At 43.0% G+C, this 20,347-nt stretch overlaps 1 protein-coding gene across 2 annotated transcripts; it reads left to right on the plus strand.

The window, feature by feature from the left end:
* The first annotated feature begins 1,387 nt into the window (after nucleotides 1-1,387).
* Nucleotides 1,388-18,039, plus strand: pax3a (paired box 3a). Of its 2 annotated transcripts, XM_029524140.1 has the most exons (9): nucleotides 1,388-1,472; nucleotides 2,171-2,406; nucleotides 2,795-2,924; nucleotides 3,208-3,351; nucleotides 12,130-12,329; nucleotides 12,848-13,013; nucleotides 13,124-13,344; nucleotides 16,717-16,980; nucleotides 18,022-18,039. In XM_029524140.1, exons 1-9 carry the CDS (start codon nucleotides 1,388-1,390, stop codon nucleotides 18,037-18,039), a joined length of 1,464 nt encoding a protein of 487 aa, XP_029380000.1. The 2 variants fall into 2 exon arrangements, with proteins under 2 accessions (XP_029380000.1, XP_029380001.1); XM_029524141.1 differs by lacking the exon at nucleotides 16,717-16,980 and having other exon boundaries at nucleotides 3,208-3,357.
* The last annotated feature ends 2,308 nt before the right edge of the window (nucleotides 18,040-20,347 follow it).

Below are 20,347 nucleotides of genomic sequence, written 5' to 3' on the forward strand. Positions count from 1 at the left end.
AGACCTACACACTTACCGTAACCCAGCGCACATTGACAGTTCATACTGTATAACTGTACAACTGCTGTAATATCAACAAATGCGCAAGATTATAGGCTATAACAACAGCAACAACAACAACAACAACAACAACAACGATGATAGCTTAAATTCATGAACTTCACATGATACGGTGAATTTGGACCTTAACAAAATATGATCTTTTTAATAGTCTCACCAGTTACAGTGTTTTGTCTTTGGGGCGTTTCATCCAACAAACCAACGTCAAATATTCCTTCACATGCTAAATAGATTGCGATCAGCGAGCACCTGGGTGAAAAACATACATGAATAAATCTTAGATCTATTGGACAAGAACGTTGCTGCTGTCTCGAAAACAAATTGAATATATGTTAGCAATGCCATTCAATAATAATAATAATAATAATAATAAAAATAATGTTCTTGTGGTAGATAGCTATCAAGACATAAGCTAATAAAGGTACTAATTATTTCAATTATTATGGACACCAATGATTCAACAAGAATGATGAAGAAATGAAGTGTGTGTGTGTGTGTGTGTGTGTGTGAGACAGAGAGACAGAGAGAGAGAGAGCAAGTGCGCTACTTTATACCTGAGCAGCAACTTTATATGTTGTAATGTCTGGTAATGGAAACTTTTACTTTGAAACAGCGTATTTATTAATAACAAACTACAGGGTGTCGGTGGTTTTCATACATTGGCGCCTATTTTCTAAAAATGAACCTGTTCCTTTCTTTTTGCTGGTTCAGTTTCAAACACGCTTTGAGGTTTCCCGCAGTGATTCCTGACCCGGATCAGGGCTCAGCAGGTCTCACAGGTCCCAGGCATGGACTCGGTTCTGTGCCCGCTCAGGTGTTTATTGAATATGTCTTATCTAAACTTGTGCAGTTTGTCAAAAGTCTGGAGCTTGTGACACGACGAGCTGACCTCGTGAGGTCAATTCAGACAGGAGGGGAGCTCCCGTCCAATCACAGAGTCCCTCCGGTCTCCTAACGTCCGGGTCTCTGACCAATCAGGGGGCGCAGCGCGGAGTCAGAGGGGACAGGGAGCACAGATAAAATGTTTGACCGGCATCCATCCTCTCAAACCATCCTCCCAGCAGTCCCAGGACTGAGAGCAACCTGCAGTCCGGCCCCCCCTCTCCCCTCAGCGGATAAAGGATCCGGCTTCATGTCTGATCTCTGAGGGATTCACTCTGCTTCTCAACCTGTTACACGAAGGGAAAGGGAGGCTGCGGCTCCAGAGATCGCAACTCACAACAAAAAGCTTCTTCATTTAGTTGTTGCTGTTGTTGTTGTTGTCGGATTAAAAGCGACGAGCAGCAACAACTGGTCTAAAGTGTAACCTGACAGAAAGTCAGGAATCATGACGGCTCTGGCTGGAGGTTTACCGAGGATGATGAGACCGACTCCCCACCAGAACTACCCGCGGGGCGGATACTCTCTGGAAGGTAAGACTCCAACACCAGTTGCTTCCACACTTCCAAGCAAATTCAACTTTATGTATTTATTTATTTTAGAAAACTTCGGCGAAGTTGTCAAACTCGATTTGAGCCTGCAAAGACAAGGAAATAAATAGACTGAATAATTAATACATGCCGCACAAGACCTGAAAATATTTATATTCATCGGAGTTTTAAAATGTAGTTTTAGAGATTCACAAAAACTGCCAGATTGAGACTACATTACAAGTGACATCACTGCGAGGTTTCTATAATTTATATGTATTTTTATTCGTATATAATTACATGTGCCTGTGTGTGTCACGTCTTGGTCGTTTGGATCGGCCTCGTTCAAAGTTCTTAATTTTTTTTTTTTTTTTAATTTTCAGTTTTTGCCTCCTCTCCAAAATCATTTAGGCTTTTTAAACAATGTTAATGTTTAATTCACTCGGGGCAGTTCAGATGTTTGGAAAAAAAAAACTAACTTAAGTTTTACTCTTAGTGGCTGTTACATTTGGGACATGTTTATTTGGAGTGGGAAAATTTTAATATTTGATTGCAATTTAAAAGTTCAACAGTCCCAAACAGCTTGTTTTTTCCTTTTGTCCTCTTAGAAGAATAACGCTACAATATAGACTATAATACGAAGGTTTGGTTTGGTCCATATATTATTTAGAACTAACTAAATGTCCCGCACTGCTGTTCAGTGTCCACTCCGTTAGGACAGGGTCGGGTCAACCAGCTCGGCGGTGTCTTCATAAACGGCAGACCTCTCCCCAACCACATTCGCCATAAAATCGTGGAGATGGCCCATCACGGCATCCGGCCCTGCGTCATCTCCCGTCAGCTGCGTGTGTCCCACGGCTGCGTCTCCAAAATCCTGTGCCGGTACCAGGAGACAGGCTCCATCAGGCCGGGGGCCATCGGAGGCAGCAAGCCAAAGGTGAGACAGACTGAGATTAACCAGAGCATCTTCACCCGTTCTTGGATATTATTACAGTTTAAAACGGGAGACTATTTTAGAGTCTCCAAAAGAATATTCGAAAACATTAAATAATCATTTCTGTGCCCGTGATCGTTAATAAAAACGAACCAGAGCCGATTAGCAGTCATTTAGTTCAACGGTTAAGGACATAATAAAAAGTAAACGTTAATAAAAGTTGATGGGGCTGGACTTTATTGACTCTCTGTAGCCCAATAACTTTTTCAATGCTTGTGTTGCATTTGGATGACCACTCTAAATCCTCTCTGTCTCATTTACCATTTAATAAAACAAAACAAACAAACAAAAAAAAAAAACAACTCCTTCTCTCTCTTCCCTCCCACCAAAGCAAACCGCAACTCCGGAGGTGGACAAGAAAATCGAGGAGTACAAGACAGAAAACCCGAGCATGTTCAGCTGGGAAATCCGGGACAAGTTACTGAAAGATGGGATCTGCGACAGGAACAACATCCCATCAGGTTGGTACAAAAAGGAATATGTTGGAATGTGTCATCAGCCGGAATTATATGAAAATGTTTGCCCACATTGGAAAAAAAAAAAAGATTCATGCCAGATTAATATCCTCAATTTGTAAGAAAAATAAAAAAGGACATGTCTCTACATGTGGACACGCCAATCGTTGATTTGGGTATGATATAAATTCAGGTCTTGTATTTTTGAGTGGGTTTAATTTATATATTTATTATTTATTTATTTACATTTTTTAAGTGTTAAACTGCTTTCTGTCCAAACTTTTCTCAGTGAGCGCCATCAGTCGCATCATGCGCTCCAAGTTCGGCGGAGCTGGCGAGGATGAAGAGGATGATGATGAAGTGGTCAAGAGGGAGATGGAGGAAAACGAGCCACGGACTAAACACAGCATCGATGGCATTCTGGGAGACAGATGTAAGTGCTGCATTTGACCCCACTCTGTGTTGGGCCTGTTTCCTATAAGCTGTGTTACATTTAGGTTCATTGTGGATGAAGGTTTTTAGTTTTACTTCTCTGCAGTTGCCAGGTCAAAAAGTGTAGTAGTAGTAGTAATAATAATAATAATAATAATAATAATAATAATAATAATAATAATAATAATAATGATAATAATAATGATAATAATTTGCTCTTAAGCTATATCAATTTTCAATATATTTTCAATATATAATATATCAATATTAAATAAACAACAGATCGGTGGTCAGGTTAACTTGCACATAATTAAATATATATTAAAGTATCTGGTGATCTATGGTTTCAGAGATTTAACAAATGTACTGAAAAAAAATTAAGTGGATAGTCAAACATTTGTCTAACTTCCAAGCCTGAGAACCTTTTTTTTTTTTTTACACTTAATCGGACACTTGAGGATGAACTTCAGGGGACAAAGCTGGGAGAGTCCATTGAGACTCACACCTCAGTTTGACGCGCACAAAAGCCAGAGTCCAGTGAGCGGCTCAGTGGTGTACAAAAAGACGCCAGGGCCTTTCAAAATAGGGAAAGAAAGGGAGAAAAAAGTGCCCTGACAAAAGCTCTGGAGAAGACATTATGAACCCGCAATGAGCGATGAATTATTCAGGGACAGCAATAGGCTCAGCGCGACCTGGTTTATAGAATGCTCAAAAAAGTGCCAATCTGGGGGCTTTCCCGTCTGTTTACAGTTTGCATTCAGGAAAAAATAGAGGAAAAAAAAAAACTGCTCAGACTGGAGGCAAACACCTGTTGATTTACGACCTATCCGCTACTGAAGGGAGGTTGCTGTTGGAGACACAATGCAGTCTATAGTTAATTATTGATGAAAACACTGGTGGTGTTTTGGCGATGTGGCGTAATGACGCACAGGTTTACTTTGTTATTTCCATTGTTGTGGTTTTGGTCGGATTTCAGTCTCTTGTTAGGTTTTAAGAAATGATAACTTTAGGCCTACGTGGAAATAAAATAAACATCAAGTGAACACGTCTGGGATCTGCGAGAAGGCTCGCGATTTTTGTCTGAAATGTGTTAAATTCAAATCAGGCCTTTTGCGTAATCAAATTGAACGGTGCCGTTAGTTTTGCGCACGGAGCTTTTGTCACAGTCTTTGCGCAGCGAGCATGGCGCCTTCAGCCAGTGAGCGCAGGGAAAGCCTTCTCTCCACTAGATTAAACCCAAAGCTTTTATTTCTCTCCACTTTCATCTCAGACAAAGTCCGCCCCTTTCCTTTCCGCCTAGGGCACACACATTCATGCAATATCTGTGGGCACTTCCCTCTCCTTCTTCCAGGCCAGACACATCCCCAATCCTGATCACATTGTGGTGACTTCTCTAACTTATAAAACTCCTTTCTGTGCACAAATATGTAATCATAATAATAACAATAATAATAATAATTATTATTATTATTATACTAGAACATATGACAGAAAACAGACCATTGAAATTTAAAATAAAGTGGCTGATTGATAAATCAGGATGCATTTTATTAGATTAATTTGCACATTTTCAGATTTTCCTCTTCAGACATTTTATATTAATTTTAAGGTGCATTTTTGATATAATTCAGAATAAATTTTGAGAGTAGAGGGTAATTTTTTGTGGACCATTAATTAATATTTTCAAGTTTGTATGATTTTTTTTTTTTTTTTTTTTTTTTTTTTTAAGAAAGCAAATAACATTTGCTCTTTTACATCAAATAGGTAACATCCTACATACATGACACTTTCCTCTATTGATATACAGAAGAGCACTATTTCATTATTGTGTCTTTTTGTGGAAGTAGTTGTTGTTTTTCTCTTTTATAGCACTTCATTAGAATGTGAAAAGGGTGGTTTGGGGACTGGGAGAGTGTCTTCTGGCCAAATATTGATTAAGTAGGTGTTTGCAGAGGCTATTGTTGTGGTGGTGAGAGGCCTGTTGCTCTCTGCCCCTTTCTTCTCCAGCACTATTGTTGGCTTTCCTTAAGTGCTAAGATCAAAGCTGACTCATTTAGATTTATTTGTCTGGGAAAAGGACTGCTAAGGTTTGTGGGATAAAGTATACTGGGCAGCTCCAGGTCTGCATGGCATTAACAATCGGCTGAGACTTTGTGTTTGTGTGGATGAATCTGTTGCCAAATTGTTTACATCTCCTTTAACTGTTCTGACATGGAGACTGAATTTACACAACGTGTGTGTTTGTGCTGCAGTCTGAGATATGTTTGAAGGAAATGCTTGTGCCCTTCAACTAATTTCCACATAAGGCGGAAGTGCATGCAATAGTATATAATTTTAAACAGAAGAGAAAATAAGCCATCGGTGCCAAGAATTTGTTTTTGCCATGAGTGAGACTGAATTAATTGATAGCACCATTTCCTCTATTTATTACTGTTAGCACTTTAGCCTCATTTAACTAATTAAAGTAACCAAAGTCATGAAAGAGGAGTAGCCACTCTTGCAGGATCAATTTATGGCAGTGGGGGTGAAAGGGAGAGAGAAGAAGAAAAAGCAAAGCTCAGAAATACAAACAGTCAAAGGGATAACTTTTCTTTAAAGGGAATCCTGTGGTGCCAAATTGAATGAGCCCAGTTCTTTCAAATCTGCCATGGTGAACGCAGTCAACATGTAATAATTGGTTTCATTGAGGTGCATTCCAACAATCTGCTGCCATTCTCCTGCTTCTATTGTCCACGGGCAGGCAAATAGCCAGAGGGACAGGAGGAATCAAGTGCTGACAAAACATGAAAGATTTAGCTGCTTTTGTCAAAGGAGCTGAGTAGGACTTTGTTTGTGTAAATAAACTGGGTTAGTGGCTCCCTGTGACTTTGGCATGGATTTAGAGAGAGGAATATTTAGAGTGTTAGGAAATCAGAGAATCATATCTGTTTTATTTATTTATTTTTTGCACTGTATCACATTTTAAAGCAGTCCAAACGCGTGCGTAATATACGCTCACCAGCCAAGTCTGTGCCATCTAATCCAGTTCGAAAGATTCATAACCTTTACTCTCATGAGGCTTCCTACCAATATAAACAGATGCCTTTGTCTCTCACACGGAGAAAAAGCAGCTGAGCAGCGTGGCGGTGAACCACGACTGTAAACAGAGAAATGGACACTGATTTTTTTTTTTTTTACCTGTGTGTTTGTTAGGGGTCTCTGCATTTCCATGGTGAATGAGTTAAAGATTGGAGGGTTAGAGGAGACTGTCTCTGTGCTAGTGGAAGGAGACAGAAGGCCTCAATGCAACCAGAGGAATGTCTGTTACAGCCACATTTCCATTTTCCTCTCAGGGCTGGATAATGAAGGAAATTTATATTTGGGCCTCATGCTGTGTTTTTCTGTCTTAATAGTGTTTATAATGCTGGTTTAGACCAGCGGACTGCTCAGGAAAATAAATCAGAATTCACAGTATAGCTCTACCATCAAGATAGATGGATAGATGGATTTTCAACTACTTTTACGTTCTGTGTTGGCATGACTCTCGAGGCTCCCTCTTTCTCCAAAAAGAAAGAAAAAATCCACACTAGCTGATCTGCAACTGAATGCAAACTCTATGCTTCATTAAAGCCTCTTTCTGTGTTGGCACCCACATTGTGATCCTCCAATATTAATTCAAAGGACAATTAATGAATGCAGGCCAACTTTGAAGTAATGGGCTGAGGTCCTGCCCTGAGCCGGCCCCTCGGCGCTGATGTACTCTCCACATTCTCCCCACTAACCCCAGAGACACTGTGAAGTGACTGAAAGAGAAGTGGTGAGCAATGGAAGGTCAAGGAGAGGAGCCCCAGTAGAAAAAGAGCTCTCTATTTCCTTGGAAGTATTAGCCAAGCAAAACTCTGTGATGAGGAGGATAAAGGAGTGAGAAGAGAAAAGGGTCGGGGGCGAGGGGACTCTGCAAAGAGGAGCACAATGGGATAGTTAATTGAGTAAAGCCAGACAGCGTTGTCAATCACTTAACTTTGTTTAGCCTCAGTTTTTGTGGAGCTGTTTCATCCAGCACATTGCACATTATGGACACGCCATCACAACACTGTCGCTGTTTTGATTAATGTCTTTTTTCCTCTCTGACTAAAGAAATCCTCGAAGAAAGAAAAAAAAAAGATTGGACTTTTAGGATTTTAGCTATGTGCAAAATTTGACTAATTATATTTGTACAACTGCAAAAGTAGTTAAAATTGTGTAGACAATGCTGAATATTTCCAGGGTAAAAACAAAAAAGAGCAAGGAATGTGATGATGGTTTCCCTCTCTGGTGAGCGTCTGTGAAGTTTTGTTGGGTTGGGGTGGGGAAGTGTCAGCGTTGAGGCCGTCCTCACCGCAACTGCGCTGTGCGGTAGCTGTGAAAAGGTCAGGGGCTAACCTAGGGTCACTTGACTGTTAAAACTATCAGGCCCCCAGGAGAAGGAGGTTACGATAATGTTTGAGAAAAGACGAGAATTGGCAGACCCCTTAACGACAGGACGTCTCAAAGAGGAGCCAGTGATGAACGGACGCAAATTTCTGCAGTGCACAGGCTTCCAGAGGCTCCAATTTTAAAAGAGTTTACTTGTTATTCTGAATAAGGTGATTGGCTCGGTCGTCCGTCTGTGCTGGTTAGGCTCTGTTCAGCTGGAACATGCGACAGACTGGCCTGTTGCTGCAGCCCCGCGTGCAGTGGCTTTGTCCCTTCCCCGAGGGTGGAAATGCCACCGTGAAACTGTCACCTAACTGCACCACAGTGGAACTAAATAATAACCACCACACACTGGGCACACATAATAGCCGGTGCAGGGCCATTTGTGACTTTTTGTCACTCCACCAATATTAGACAGAGATACATCTTTCAGCGTCATATCGCCAGCTAGTTTTTTTGTCCGTTAAATGCCAACCTCCTGCGCTTATTCACTGTTTTTTTTCTGTCCAGCACATCATCATCTCCCTCTCTCCTCTCTTTTTCTCTATGCCCCCCCCCCCTTCTTTCCCAGGCAGCTGCGGGTTCCTGGGGGCTTTTTAGCAAGTCAAGTGAGCAGCCCACTCACTCCCATTTTTCCCTTAACTGTTAACCCCAGCTGAGCCCATAAGCTGTCAGTTAACTATTCTTTTCCTCCAGTGCATCTGCTCGCTCTGGCTCTATGTGGCATGCCACTGTTTTATTCAGTGGCCCACTCGCACTATGTGCTGCGGTCTGAAAAGGCCAGATCTACTTCCCTGGGCAAATAACTAGTTCATTTGTCTCTTCTGCCCTTTGTTTTGTGTTGCGAACACATGTCACCAGCTCAATTACCTTCTCTATTAACAGCCCTGGAGGAAGGGCTAGCCAGCCCCTATCAGGGCAAGACTATAAACTGCCCCATATGCTGCACTTCTCTTTCTCTTTCTCACCACAGCTCGTCATCCCGTTCACCTCCTTTTCTTGCTTCCTTTAAAATGTATTTCAATTATAAGCTAACATTTTGCCACTTTTCCCGCCTCATTTCATTTTCTTTTGTGCTATTTTGAGCTGAATTTCTGTGCACACGTGGACACGTACACTGATGTGTGCACCGCTGCATGTCTCTTCATATCAACATCTCTTGAGCGGGTTGAAGGGGTGGGGGGGTGGTGAATGCTTGGCAAGGCAGCTCCTGGCCAATGTAGTCTATCCAGTAAACAAGAGCAGTCTTTATTCATGCGGTTGGAATCCTCACTTGGTTTTTCTGGCCCGTGTGAGGCTCTGCTGCTGCAGGTGAAGCTAATGGAACTGGACGTTCCCCAAGTTCACATCTGTGACCCTCAGGAGTTTTATCCTCCCTGTCTGTCAGTCTCATCTCTTGATCGATAAATGGTTCTGTTTACCTTTAGTGGCGTGTCTATATCTTCATAAGTGTGTGCACTGTTTGCATTTACACACCTGTGGATACACTTGATGAATATATATAAGAACTGCGAGACTTGTGCTGTGAGAGGAACCCGGGGAGTTTACTTGTTGAATCTGCTAAGCTGCGATAAAGAAATTATCTATTATCTTTTCTAGCAAAAGTAGCTTGCTATTAGTTTATTAACCTGCAGCTTACTTTGTTTAGTGGATAATTCTGCAGCAGCCCCAATTTCCGCCCTAGGGATAATCATCTATCTTTCTATTAAAATTCTTGTCAGAGCCACAGCCAAACTGTGAGCAGCTATGGACTAGTTTTAGCTCCCCAGTGCTTTAGCTGCAGCGTAAAATTTGATTTGGGTGTTTAAGTAAGGAGGTCGAGGCCTCCCTTTGTGTGTTTAGTATCCTTTTCTGCCATTTGTTGTGGGGAATGTGTGGGAACAAGCCTGCTTCTGCACCTTAAAACTGATCCGCAACAGCGTTGGAGCCTCGTTTGAAAATGTCAAAGACATGGTCGCAGCGACGGGTGAGCGCAGAGAGACAGACAGGAGAAGTGAATGCATGAGATGGGAAGGACAGGTCCCACTTTTCAGAATGACCAGCGCCCCCTTTTTGCCTTAGCTTGGCAACCCACACCCCTTCCCCTGCATCTTCTTCAGGTGGCTTCAGCTTCCCAACTCCTCTCCATGTCAACCCCTCCAGCCTCCCCCATCCCCCAACTTTATGCCCCTCAGGCCATGGAGGGAGGGGATAAGGGGGTGCTCCCCTGCTGTGCTCCTCTACAGCCCTCAGTAGCCCTTCTCTGGACCCCTTTGTGCCCCCCTCCCACCTCCCACCCCCTCCTTCCCCCGACCCTTCATTCCCCCACTCTTACCCTGGCTGTACAGCCCCCCATCTCACCCTACAGCCCCCTCCCCACTCCCCTGCTGGGCAGGTGACAGGCCCCTGAATGCGGGCCCGGGTGTCCCTGATGGCTCCTACAGATGGAGCGTGGTAATCGGCCCAATAGAGCCCTGCCACAGGCTTTTCCCTGCAAAGATACAAAGGCTTGGCCACATCATTTCAAAAAAAAAAAAAAAAAACAACAACAGAGAAGGAGAGAGGAAGAGTGCTAGGAGAAAACGCAAGCCAGAGGATGACAAAAGCAACACTGTCATTTGCCATTAAGGGAGAGTCTGTGACGAAGTGATGGAGTGTTTTCTCTGTAGTTACTAATAATAAAAACACAGTGGAGAAAGGGAGGGAAGGCAGAAATAAAGGGGGCAAAGAAGGAGAGATTCACCCCCACGCTGCTGTTAACATGAGCTACAGTGCCAATGAGGAGCCTTCTGCTTTGAGCACTTTTATGAGCGCTCCTTCCCTCCCTCAAGAATCTTTTTTCGTTTCTGCGTCGTCATTGGTTCTGTCTTTTTCTTTCTTACTCTATTCTTCCATCATTAAAATGGTAATGACACTGCATGACTTAGCTTGCGCTTTCCTCAAAACTTGTCCCTCAGCGCTGCATATGTGCTGATTAATACAAGTTGCTCTCGATAATCCAAACAACATTTAAAATGTGTTTATAGGAAAAATATCCAGCCTTATTTCCATGCTGTGTGGCCCTCTCTTTACGTCTGTTGTATTACAAAATTTGTTCCAACTGGTCGCAGGCCACATCCTTAATTCAACAAACCACATCCCAAACTCATAGTGCACGTTCCAGGAGTATCTAAGCATCCAGCCAATCCCCTTTGAGCCTTTATGCCAGCGTGGCACCCTTAGTCTAACTGTAATAAAGAGGTCTTCTCAGCATCAGAATCTTGTGTGCTGGCGGTCCGGAGCACAGCAGCATTCCCAGGAACCAAATCCGCATGTAATGCCTGGTCAAACACACACTGGCAACCGGCACAAACATTTCCTGCTTGGCTCCAGAGGCTCCAGAGGCAAGGGGAGATCCTTGCTACCCCCCTCCATGTCTGACTTGGCACTTTTTAATTAAAGCTTTAAATCTGGAGGGCAAAGGGAGAATGAGCAGTCTGGGGAAACAGACAGGCTTCTGTCTTCTGCTGAAGCTTTTTCTGCTGCTTACACCTGTCTCTCTGCTTTTGACTCCGTCATTTATTCTCTTTTAGCTTAGGTGTTTGCCGCCATAGTCGATGGTGTCGAAAAGGTGCAGTGAACCTTCCTCATGAGGTCTGCGAGGTCCCTCTGGGGTGGATTTGGGAGTGGATTCCAACTCTTTCTGTCTTGTGTCCATCTGTGTTTGACACATTGTCATAGACTACTTTTATTGAGTGAAAGCTCACAGCCCAGATGCATGTTTGTGAATGTGTGTGTATGACTGAGAAAGAGATGAGGGGGGGGAATTGCAGACACGTAATGGCAGACAATAGCAGGCTGTCACGCTAGTTTGTGGAGCCTAATCATTATTTAATAGATGGGTAACCTCCCCCTGAAATGCAGCAATAGTCCTCTGTTTCGAGTCTCAAGCCCTCATTGATTTTCTTCTTCTGCTGAATTAGATCCCAATAGCTGTCTCCCAGTTACCCAGTCAGTCTGTTCTACCCTCAACTGAACAAACAGATTAAAAAGCACCTGCAAAAGGCTGCCTACTCTTCACTATGGGACCCTATTGGCATAGTGCACAGCATGGCTAAGACTGGGAGAGACAGAGTGTCCCGGGGAAATGGATGCCCCAGAGGGATCTAGCCCCCTTTAATCCATGTTCAAGCAGCTTCTGGCTTTTGATCCCCTTAGGAACCACTGAGGAGGTTAAGGGAGCAGGAGGACACAGGCTAAGGTGGACTGGTACCAAGTCCCGTACTGAGCATCATTTATTGTCTCTCTCATGGCTTGTAGTGCAACTTATTTTATTTTTGTCAACATACCTGCTCTGAATTTCAAATGTCTCCTTTTGCCATCTCAGCCAGTCACTCAGACGAGGGTTCAGATGTGGACTCTGAGCCAGGTCTGCCGCTGAAAAGGAAGCAGCGCCGCAGTCGGACCACCTTCACAGCGGAGCAGCTGGAGGAGCTGGAGCGGGCCTTCGAACGCACACACTACCCCGACATCTACACAAGGGAGGAGCTGGCTCAGCGGGCAAAACTGACAGAAGCTCGAGTTCAGGTTAGACACACAGAGACATCAGAGCAGTTTGTCATGCTGTCATGGATATGTATCATGTGAGCATTAAATAGCCTGGGGATGTTGCCATACAGCTCTTACAGCCATAATACATGGTGCCGCCCCCCTTGCCTCCCTTGTCCACACATATACTCAGTCAGACGCAGACACACTGCACCCACTGTGTATGAAGGCAGCTTTTTATTTTTGTCAGACTCTGCAATGGTTGGAGCTTAAAATAGATGACTGACTTAGATAGGGTGCAAGACTTTAACAGCTGTAACAGCCCTCTGGCATTATCTGAAACCAGTGACTTGCAGTAGCAAACAAAGATGTAATGTCTGTGGTTTTGCTGCACACTCCAGATGTTAAGATCTCTATCAGTACGGCTCCCTGTAATAGGTCAGAGGGGCCTCACACACACAGTACTTCACAAGTAATGTTTCTCTGCTGGGTTAGCAGTTAATAAAATAAATAAATTAATAAATTAATTAACACACTTGTCTCTGCTCTTCTTCAAGGTGTGGTTCAGCAACAGAAGAGCTCGGTGGAGGAAGCAAGCTGGAGCAAATCAGCTGATGGCTTTTAACCACCTCATCCCGGGCGGTTTCCCTCCATCAGCTATGTCAGGCCTGCAGCCGTACCAGCTGTCTGACAGCCCCTATCCACCTACTTCCATAGCCCAAGGTCTGTTCATAATGCCTTTGCAGTTCCATAATAGAGAGGCTGAAAATTGTGTGACAACACACGATGTTGGCAACATGGGATTTTCAGTGGAAATATCTGATTCTCAACAGCATCCGAGCAGCCCAGTACAGTCCACCGACCGCAGCCGCTGCCCCCCACCTCCGTGCACCAGAGCGGGCTCAGCTCGTCAGCGGGCTCCCAGGATGCAAGCTCCGCGTACTGCCTGTCATCTGGACGTCACGGTTTCTCGGGATACGCCGACAGCTTCGTCGCCCCGACGGCGCACACCAACACTGTCAATCCTGCCATCAGCAACAGCCTCTCACCACAGGTGTGTTTATACGTCTGTCACAGAAATACATCTACAAAGGTGAAAATCTGCCTCACAGACACATCACGAGACCCTTATATGTCATCCTACCTGGAAGTAGGTGGCCTGTGGTTGGCTTTTCTGTTTTTAAAATGCACCATGTGGACAAACACCAACACATGCACTCCTCTGTGTGACCTCGGAAGTGTCATTGCAGTGACATTGATGAAATCTTGTTAAGCTAAAAACACGGTAGCTTTTCATTTTGGTTTATTTTGATGGGCTGTTTGATGAATTTGAAATGTGCTAAATGTCTGTCTTTGGGGAGGCAGAATGGACCAAACATGAGGAGGAATGTATGGATGTCGGATGATGACACAAATCAAAACTGAAAAGACAATTATGGTCGATTACACAGTCATCAGTGTCCATCAGTGGCTCTCTACCAGCCCAGAAGATGGGCTAACAGGCGTAAAACGAGCTTTTAACCGCCACAAAGGGTGGCCAGCCCACATGCAATGCATGCTGGGTACTAATTCCCATGAGAGAGAATCTCAGACTCCTGTCAGGCACAGATAAAAAACGGCCTCAGGCAGGTTTGTTACTTTTGAATGCCTAAGGATGTATATATATTGAAAAGAAGAGAGGAGCTTTGTTGTGGCTGCCGGGTGCATGGTCAGAGAGTAGAAGGTGGCATGATTGCCGCTGAAGGTATAATTGACTGCTTTGATATATGAGCTCTAGATACTGACTAGAATTTGTTTTTATGCTCCTCAACACCTCGCCATATTGAAATTTAAAACTTTGTTTGGGGATTTTATATAGTCTTTGAACTGATAAAAGAAAATAGAGCCAGGATAGAGTGAAGATGACGGCTGAGCTACAACCATCAGTGTTTGATGGCTATAATGTGAACGGACTGAGCTCACTTGTAAATTGCGCTTCAGCTAATCACTCTGAAGCAGAAGTGGATGCGAACCTGCTGCTAGTTGCCATCCTGTGAGTGAGCACATGGCTGCGGTTCACACACCCGCAGGGTCGCTGTGTGACTTTAACTCCAATAAACAGGCCAAAGGTGCTGTGGCCTCATGGATGGTTTCAGCATTAACCTTCACTGGGCAGCTCCACACAGAATGAGCATCTCGTCTTGCGTAGGGATGGCACGCCTGGAATGTTTTCTCAGTCTGGAATTGCAATCAGAAAACGTTCCAGTATCTTAATTGATTGGAATGAGGTAATCTATCCTCTTGTAACAAAGTGTATAATTTATGCAAATGACTCACTTTGTTGGATAATTTGTTTTAATTCACATATTCATTGCAGCTGTTTGAATGTATGTTGCAATACACTTTTCTCTATATCACATGAGGGTAAAATTAATTTCCTGACTTTCACTTAATAAGGGAGTGGAAATGAGAGTTGATTAAATACGATGACATTGATAGTTAATACGTGAAAACTTTTCTGCTCTTAGAAAACTTAACAGACTCAATTTTATTGAGTAGAAACATTTTGGTCCATCTTGTTTTAATCCTGCAGAGCATCATCTCCTTATCGGACTCAAAATCTGTCCATAAAAGCTTCTCTACTGCACCTACAAGTCTGTATCCAGGAGATCCAGTGATTTGTTTAACTCTAGATATAGTCGCACGGAGCTCTGATATGGAAAAGCTTTATTTTAGATAGGTGATATTCTCGTCTGAGCAGTTAGCTCTGCTTCTTAAAGTAGTGGTCAGGCCAGCGGTTTCCCTGCGGTGCAGGGTCCCTGGCGTCTCTCTGCTGATCTGGTGCATACCAAAAGAATCCTTTCTCACCAAGGAAGCGAGCGGCCGGGATTTGCACCCCCCTGAGACCTAATCCCCGGAACAACCTCAAAACAGACTTGCGATCGGAAGCTGCTGCTGTTTCAGTTGCATAAAGAAAGTGCACGAAGGCACAAGCATATAGCTCAGACACAAACCCTTAGACACACATGCATATATATATATATTTGTTTTGATTCGGATATATGAACAGTAAAGTGAACTGCAAAAATGTTTGTATGAAGCCACTAGAAAACAAACAATGAGCAATAACTTCCCTGATCCAATAACGGTAGGATTTAATTAATTTAAATTCAGCCATTTCTTCTGATGCCCAGTGTAGATTTATTTGTGAGTACTTCAGTAATTGACTGTGTGCACAAGCATGTGTACACATTCCCTACAGTAAGAGAAACAATGATTTAGTGGTAGACTACATCCCTGTGTTTGTCAGACATGTGGGGTCAGATCACTCTGACACACCACCTATAAATTACACACATTAAAGACACATCAGAATGTGTTTGCCAGCTGGATGTCAGTTAGCACACTCTTGTTTTTAGATCACTGCATTCTTTAATCACCTCAGTATTACTATTCTTTTTTTTTTGTTGTTGTTGTTGTTATTGGTGTTATTTTGAGGCTTTTTGGTTTGGTGCTTGGCTTTAGCTCTACATTCAACTATGTGGCCTGTAACTCTCCAAAGCTTCATTTTTTTAGACATTTTCATGACTTTGCTTCTCACGCAAACCTATGGTGCAGCTGTTCATGATGTATCACCGATACCCCTACACCCCCTGACATAGGAGCAAAAAATGCTTACTGCACACACACACACACACCCTACTGTTATATACACAATTTCACACATGGAAGAGGTAGCTCAAAAGAAAACCAAAAAGGAAAACACCCTACTCTTCATTCCCATGTACCCTTTGGCCTCTTTACCTTGACTTCACAAGGACACGGTGATTAGTGATTTTAGAGCAACAATAAAAAGTAAGAGAGAGAGAGAGACAATGAAAGAAAGCGCATTGCTCTGAAAAGATCAATAGTGGACAGATACAAATCTGGTGAAGTTCTCCTTCAGTCTCATTACACTCTTTTCATTTAAAAAAAAGAAAGAAAGATTTTTTTCCTATATCAACTGCAGCCAAAGTCAGGCTTAGATTATTTGTTTCTTTTGTATCTATTCCAGTTGTAACAAAATGCTAGAAATGTCATCACAGGGAAAAGTCGAAGAAAAAATTTCCCCTCTAATCTTCTTCCAAAAATATGACAGGATAACGCTAATAGAAACCACTAGGAGGGCAAAGGATTCATCTTTTTAGCCACCATCAGCTCACCAGTCACTCAAGCTCAGTAAAGAGAAACCACATGTGCGAAGGAAGCCTGTAGTAATGTATTTCTGACAATGGACAAGGAGAGAGCCTCCACTTCAGCCCACCTGTGTGGAAGAAGAAAAATGGCTTTTATAGTATTCATTTTAAAATCTACACTGAGATGTATTTTTCATTTTGATAAACATTTTCATTAATTTCAGTGCAATTCAGCTCTGTTAACCCACTTTTCTCCAATTTCTCCCCCTCAGGTTATGGGACTTTTGAACCCAGGTGGAGTGCCACATCAGTCCCAGAGTGACTTTGCGCTCTCCCCGCTGACTGGTGGCCTGGAGCCGAACGGAGGCATGGCTGCCAGCTGTCATGGTTCCCAGCGCCTGGAGGCTCTACCAGGCCTTCCCAGCATGCCCACTCTGCCCAGCACCCAGTCTTACTGCCCGTCTTCATACACTTCCCCAGCGTATGCTGTGGACCACCATCCATCCTACCAGTATGGACAGTACAGTCAGAGCAAGGTACATTTCAAATACGGCTTATTTCCATGTTGATCTGTCAAAGATTTAGAGACGTTGAAGGATTTTAATTTTTGGATTTGAAATTATATATAATTGATTAGCAGTTGTGTCCTTTTGTGACCCCTGCTCTGGTTGAGCTATTTAGTTTAGATTTTCTGACTCACAACCAATGTTAATTGCAAAGACCTCTCTGATGAGTGAGCTTCTCAAATCACCCAGCACTGCGCTGAAATTACATGTATGTTAAAGAGCGCTAGTGGCCTGGTTACCTCAGTTTACATTACCATCACTGCCTTATCCACGTGGACTAATGCAGAGGCATGTCTGGGTCTTATCCCAACACACACATTCTCACTCACTGTCCTTTCATGACCCTGTATGATGAGCTTGCCCATCGTACCCTCACTTAGCCATGTAATGACCCAAGAAACAAAGATAGTCGGCCAAATGAAAGGAGCCACTTCCCAAAGCATGTTTGACAGGAGGGGGGGGGCTGTACTGCTCAGGACGGTGCGCTCTTGGGGCTGATCTGAGGTACACTACCACATGTTGACTTGCCCATCAGTGGCAACATCTTGATGTCATTAATTTAGCTGGTCCTGAGAGAAACCCATATGCAGCTTTTGGGGGTTTGGTGAAATGTGTGTGTCGAGGCGTATTTGTGAGTGTAGACATATTGGTGTGTGTGTATATAAATGCAGGGTAAGGGGCTCTCTAACGTGGGGCGATTATGGCCCTTGGCAGGCCTGGATTAGAACCATGTGTCCCACTGGAGGTCAGATTTAGCGTTGTTATTGATCAGTGAAGCAAAGCCGAGCAGAGATCCAGACTCAGACTCGGGCTAGTTCTGCCGACCACATTAAATTCAAAGAATTACTCTACCTCTTCACCTGGAGTTTTATTATTTAACCTCAGACCCCAGTTTCCATTCTCACCTGCTTCACCTCATCCCTTTTCTGTGCTAACCATCAGATTATAAGTGCACTGAATGCAAAAGAAATCGGTTTAACCCACCCCCTGTTTTTTCCCTTTTTCCCTCAGGTGCCTTTCATTATATGAAGCCCCCAACATGGCCTGAGCAGGAGGCTTCCCCCGGCCAGTCTGACAGTCACCGCCAGAGAACAGCCCCCCCCCCCCCCAACACACACACACACCAGGCTTCCCCATCTACAGCCTCTGAACAACCTTCTGGGCCCTGAGGATGGTGAATAAAATGAGGCTGAGTGGGTGAAGGGCTTGAGGTGTTTGTTGTCCTTCAACAAGGAAAGGAAATGGTTGAGATGGAGGTGTAGTGATGGCGATGGAGGGGGTCGGCTGGAATAATTAGGACCAAAGGAGTAGCCTCTCCTGTTACCTGGCACTCCCTTTGCTTGTGTGTCACGCCATGTTCCAAGGACTAAGGACGGTTTGTTGTCCATAAAGAGAAAATGAGAGGGGAGTAAATACATTCAAGACTCTGTATTTGATTATTATAATAAGTGGCAGAGATGCAAGTCGAGGAGGATGTTTTTAACCCCCCTGTGCTTCTGGGGCCAACTTGACAGGGGAGGGGTGGATTCTCATGACTGATATTATCAAAAGGCCGGATAGTGATAACGTGTTGTGCTCAGCTGCAACGTTCTCCTGAGGATCTCTTCATCTCAATGTCCTAGACTAATGATGTTAACTGTACATTGATGCGATTCTTATCAAAGACGTTGGAGATAAAAACGTGATTATGCCGGGAACGGCATGAATCAAGGCTGCACGGAGTCACTGCGAAACCACTGCAACCCAAAGGAAGTGCAATACATTCATACCTCATGCGATGTAAAGAACGCGGATCCAATGTCCCTGATTTTACACTCAGAAACATGTGCTCTCTTTTCAGTTTTCAGTTTTATTAATTCTGGGTTGGGTGCATTAATCAATCAGGGGAGTGGTGAAATATAGTCGTGATATCATTAAGCCAAAAAAAAAAAAAAAAAAAAAAATCCCTGCCAGTGAATACATCTTTTGGTTGGACAGTTTATTTTTTATTTTTTATTTTTATTTTTATTTTTTTTTGCATGTGTTCAGTTAGTTTTCATCTGGAACTTGCAAACTTTAGTTCCATTTCTTATTTATTTAGTGTTGTTCAACTTTTTACCTTATTTTTACATCTTGTATAAGTGCTCTTAAGTGCTTACCCAATGTTCATTATTCATGTTTTATTCTTTTGTATTTTCATTTACATCAGCATAAAATAATTTTGTTGTAACAAGTTTTGTGTACAGTACAGCACTATTTACTATTTATAATAAACTATGAAAAAATGCACAAAGTTGTGACATGGAATGATTGTCATTTATGGGATACCAGCTTTCAGTAACTGAAGTTATGCTTACACATTTAAACATCTACACATGGGAGGTTTAATATCAACTTAGAAGCATTTAAAGTAATAAAATAATAAAATAACAAAGCCTTCAACCTTTCATCCTTCAGAATTTGTTTCATTGTGAGGACAAATGGACAATTTAAAATAGCGAATAAGACTGAATAGACTGAAATTGAATTAGACTAAAATGAAAAGAAATGACACTTGCAAGGTCTTTTTATTTCTGGCAAGATTCTCGAAGAATAGTCGGAACAGAGTTGTTGCAACTCTGGACTTTCTTTTTTCTATTTCAGACATTAACACTGTGACAATCTCGGTCTTTCAGCTGTGTACCTCATGCACACTAGTGGAGCATTAAATCATAAATATATCCCCTTTCATAAACACTCCTTTTGGACAAATTCCTGCTCCCCGGGGGCTCCTTCACACCCCTTGATGGCTAAAGCAGAGCTGCTGTAAATCATATAAGCACAGTGGCCCGCAGACACACTGGGACATCAGTCACTCGCTGTGAAGGGTTCAGAGGGGCTTTGGCCCTCACAGACAAACAGAAATGAAAATGCTGTTCACCCAGTTGGCAGACTCCTCAAAAGGTTACAGTTCTTGCCAGTGCATTTTTATCACTTCAACTCATTTTTCCTCTCTCTTGGAGGTTTAGGGATCAGGTATGCAGCTGTCCGTGTCATTCATGCTATCAAGTCTAAAGTGAGTACATGAACACAAACACATTGTATTGTTTTTGCTGTTCGATATTTACACATCTCTGTGTTTGCACGTTTGTTTTCCTTGTCAATGCTCAGTTTATGTGTTCAACATGATGAAATCAAGGCAAGATCGTGTTTCACTATTTCCTTTGCTTTCAACAAACATTTTTTTTTTTTTTTTACACATGCTCAACTTGTAAGACACAATGAGTGAAATAACCAAAGAGGTTGCTTTGGAGCAGAGTGTCAGTCAAGCAGCAACACACTGGAGACAACTTAACCTCTGACCCCAACACTCTTTGAA

Source organism: Echeneis naucrates, chromosome 17, assembly GCF_900963305.1.
Source record: "Echeneis naucrates chromosome 17, fEcheNa1.1, whole genome shotgun sequence".
NCBI lineage: Eukaryota > Metazoa > Chordata > Actinopteri > Carangiformes > Echeneidae > Echeneis > Echeneis naucrates.